Source organism: Papilio xuthus, unplaced genomic scaffold, assembly GCF_000836235.2.
Source record: "Papilio xuthus unplaced genomic scaffold, Pxut_1.1 DF824655.1, whole genome shotgun sequence".
In the NCBI taxonomy this organism is placed as follows: domain Eukaryota; kingdom Metazoa; phylum Arthropoda; class Insecta; order Lepidoptera; family Papilionidae; genus Papilio; species Papilio xuthus.
The window spans coordinates 941,901-946,129 of NW_013533994.1; the positions used below are offsets into that span (position 1 = coordinate 941,901).

Below are 4,229 nucleotides of genomic sequence, written 5' to 3' on the forward strand. Positions count from 1 at the left end.
GAATTACAACGAGAACTCAGGTCATAAGTTTCGAAATAATTGGTTGGAGTTGCAACATGAACGACTTTTGGAAGAAGTTAGGAAATTTTTGCTAACTGGTAACACTTTAAATGTGTAGGGCTACCAATATCAAAAAAACTGGCATTAAATCTAACTAAACCCTAGTGGGTTTATAGCATCGGAGTGAAAAATAAATAAAATTATGTAGTCATTGATTAACAATGACGTACTCGGTACCTTAAAAATAAAAAAGTGATTGTTTTATGACATGAAGATGGTAAAATTTTATATTGGCAGCACTGCCTTGTTGTCAGTGTCAGTCATCTATCATATGTCAGCTCAGCTGTCTGGTTTTCTTTAAAGTCATAGTTACAAGTGAATTCTAACAATGGAGAATACCAAATTGACAATTCCCAATTTGCCTGCTCCACAATGTATATTAGAGGATTTATCAGATCCGAATGTTATTAAACAAGAACAACCGTTGAAGTTCACAGAAGCCGACAAATCTTTGCAAGACTTGTACTCATGTTATAGTTATTTTAAATCATTAAAAGCTGATGTATTAAAACACAAAGATATGATTTCAAAATTAGATGAGCTACACGTGAATCTTGCGGATAATCTGGCCAAAATCCGAACGGAAACATAATGTAATCATCAAGAATTTGTTGGAAGGAAATGTGTGAAAAAAAAAATATGTCAATACTTTTATTTTATTATACTACCAAACTTGATCAAATCTTCCTCAGTAAGTACCCCTATGTGGTATAAACAAACTAGTGCTGCTCCTTGTTCTGCAAACTTCTTATTTTTCTCCCAAAATGTGGATGTGTACTTTTTACCATTAAATGTTATTATTGTGCGAAACAATTTTTCAATTTGTTGAGTCTCGTATATAGGTAGTTTGTAGGATTTTTTACCAGCCCATGTATGTAACTGTGATTTAGGCAGGTTGAGATCATTAAAGTTTGCGCGAATAAAGCATACCTGAAATAAAAAAAAATACAATGGCTCCAAGCAGTGACTTAATGTAGTATAATCTGTTTTTACAGATTAAAATTAATAAACATTTTACCTTCATTTGAGTTACATCATCTAAACATACTTCATCTGACTTCTGCTTTTTGTATGGTGGCTCTAATTCACTTGGGGTGACCTGCCATCTGCCTTGTATTCCCAACTTGTGATAGTTTGATTGTTTTTCCTGACAATAATCTTCTAAATCCCAAATGGCACTGAATATAAAAAAAACTATACTTTGTGAATGTCATAAAAAATGTGATTTCATTGTTATTTCTATTTGTTAGTAGTCGAATTTATGTTTTATAACTTTCAATAATAGAAGGATAATAAATAGTTAAATTTTTAAAAATTATTACTACATGCAGAAAACATACCATATTTGGTCCATTGTTTGGCATTCTAAAAACTTTCGACCTCTAGGTGTCTCTTGCAAATCTCTCAATATATTTTGCACACAATACTTTGTATTTGAAGGGGAATTATCATATTCAACTGCAAGTTTAAGATATTCTTTAATAACAGTGTCCATGGGTAAAAGACCTTCTTTTCTAAATATGGAGCAGTTCCATTCAGCCGCCCGTGCAAGCATAACACTTGAACAACCTGTCATTTCCTTAAATTTAAAAATGTCTGTGTACTTTTCTATTTCTTTAGAACCTCCACTGAAAATTAATCATTTATGTAGTACATTTAACAATATATTAAACCATTTACTAACTAATAAATTACATTGCATTAATGATGCTCGATGAAAGATGTCGATGATAACTAAATGATTAAGAAAATAAAATGTTAAAGAATACCCATAAGATAATGCAATAACTTTCACATATTAGTCATATTATTTTTATAAGACTGTTAAATGGATCTACTGTTTTAAATGTCTTAACCAATATGTATTTGTAAGCAATATTAAATGAAACATTTTATACTGTATATGATTTTATACATACAGTGCTACGTAAATCCTCCACAAATCCTCTGTTTACTTACTTTGCAATGACAGGTATTGATATTCTCTCAGCTATAAACCGAATAACATCAGTATGGACTGCATGTTGTGGACGCTCTGTCCGTGTCCTACCATGAATCGCAATTGCCTTAATTCCGGAACTAACGAGTTTTTCTACCACACTATAAGTTTCTTCAGGTGTTTGAAATATTCTTATTTTACAAGTAACTGGTATAGAAAGATTAGTTACCAATGTTTTCAATATTCCATATGCTTTATCGGTTTGCTCTAAAAGAGCAACACCCATTCCACCTTTTATAGAAAATTCTTTTGGGCATCCCATATTGATGTCAATAGCAGCAACATCATTTTCTCTGCAAGAAATAAATAATTTAAATAACTTTTAATTCAATAGATTAATACAGAACTAGAAGAAACAGTTTAAAAATAGTTACAAATAATTTTGTTATTGTCTGAGATATGCAGAAATATAATATTATTTCACCATCTTATTGTTATGACATAAATTTTTTCTTTTAATAGTGGGTCACTTATAAGTTCTCAAGGTTGAATAAAACTTACACCATTTTGGCAACTTTCAGGGCTCTTTCAGCATCACAAGTGCCAAGTTGCAGTACAACCTTGTCTTTCTCTTCATCACATGTGCGGAACACTACAGTGCCATCTGATTGATCTATGTAGTCTACAGTCTTCAATATATCTGCAATTTATCATCAAATTCTTAAAACTTCATAACGCATTATGAACTTAATACTATTCGCTATCACATAATAATCAAATATTTTTAAACTCCATTTAGTGTTGACAACATGAAAGACATCATAACTCATAACCTAAAAGCCACCATGGCTAGATTATTAGCATACCCCTGAAATATATGTATAACACTGCTTTTTTAAAGTTTTGATAATCATTGGAGATTATCTATTTATATATATGAAACGGGATTTTACCATTATATCTTCGCTTTGATCGCAAAAACTTCCAGTCTATTAACTCCTCTGTATACACTATATCTGCACCATATCGCAGCGCTAAAAGTCTCATAGGAAGAGTTCCAATGCGTACCATTGGTGCAAGAATAATTTTATTGTCATATGTTAACATTTTAGGTAAGGAATTAAATTGTTTTTTGAAAATTGTACTCTCATGGAAATCTTATCAATTTGTTCCTGACATCCCCGTCATTCATGCTGTCAAAGTCAAATTTTAGTGTCACTTGTCAATCAAATTTGGTTGTTGTTGTTTTTATTATTCACTCGAAAGAGCAGGCAAAGGAACTAAGCCATACAGCCTTGTCTTTTTCAATCAAATTTGGTAAAATGACAATGACACCTCAGCATTGCCAATATAATACACATTATAGCAATCAAAGCGTATATTGGTGGACAATGTTCGTAAAAATGTTTTATAAGCATTCGCTAATTCTTTATGTTGTAAAGAGATTTATCACTAAAATGTAAGGAGAAAATTAAGATCCATCGGATTTTGGGGTTAAGTTAAAAACACATTGGCCGTGTGAATGTTTGTCAACAAGTTGCATTAACTTGAACGTTCCTTGAACCAACTTTGTATTTTTTACAGAACGGCATTTGACAACATAGTGCATGAATGACAGTGACAGTTAAACTTGGTCGAACTTGTATCTTTTTTTATTAATAATATAATTTAATTACTTATTTATCAACAGTTTTACTAACCGAATATTTATACCGTTCTATAGGCATAGATTTTATCATTAAATTAACCCAGAAACATGAAGCCTACAATAGCAGCCGACGAAATGTTTCCAGAAGGAGTTGGTCCGTACATGGATTTAGAAGAAGTATGTAATATTTTAACAATAATAACCCCAAGTATAGGATAGGCTGAGCCGTTCGATAGGGACAAATGAGTAAAGGACATATATTAATCAAGATTAGAATTCCATTGATAGTCATTCTTACATGAATTGAAAAATCATCAAGCTCAGCACGACATGGAACAAACTGCGAGTCTTATCGTATTTCATGTATTTGAAGATCTAAACATGCTAATAGACGCAAATTAAATATAAGACCTCAATAATGAACGTAATTTGAATTGATTATATTACTTTCATAATTAATTCTTGACAGAAAAATTCTATTTTCAGGCAGGAGGACCATCAAATCTCCTTATGGACTTAGCTGCTAACGAAAAAGCAATTCATGCAGATTTTTTCAATGGTATGTATGTATGCACAAAATGT

General features: G+C 31.4%; 1 protein-coding gene across 1 annotated transcript; it reads right to left on the reverse strand.

Moving 5' to 3' along the window:
* Nucleotides 1-702: 702 nt before the first annotated feature.
* Dus2 (Dihydrouridine synthase 2) lies at nucleotides 703-3,186 on the reverse strand. Its single transcript, XM_013325568.1, has 6 exons — nucleotides 2,953-3,186; nucleotides 2,561-2,699; nucleotides 2,020-2,352; nucleotides 1,401-1,688; nucleotides 1,079-1,238; nucleotides 703-990 (listed from the first exon to the last, which is right to left on the reverse strand). The coding sequence occupies exons 1-6, from the start codon at nucleotides 3,104-3,106 to the stop codon at nucleotides 712-714; spliced, it is 1,353 nt and encodes a 450-aa protein (XP_013181022.1). The 5' UTR covers nucleotides 3,107-3,186; the 3' UTR covers nucleotides 703-711.
* Between the last annotated feature and the right edge of the window lie 1,043 nt (nucleotides 3,187-4,229).

Bases quoted from the DNA above. Each gene is read 5' to 3' on its own strand.
- Dus2 (XM_013325568.1), bottom strand. From the start codon at position 3,106: ATGTTAACATATGACAATAAAATTATTCTTGCACCAATGGTACGCATT. The intron at 1,239-1,400 runs GTATGTTTTCTG...TTTTATATTCAG, and splicing joins CAAACAATGGACCAAATATG to TGCCATTTGGGATTTAGAAG. The intron at 991-1,078 runs GTAAAATGTTTA...TTTTTATTTCAG, and splicing joins ATGATGTAACTCAAATGAAG to GTATGCTTTATTCGCGCAAA.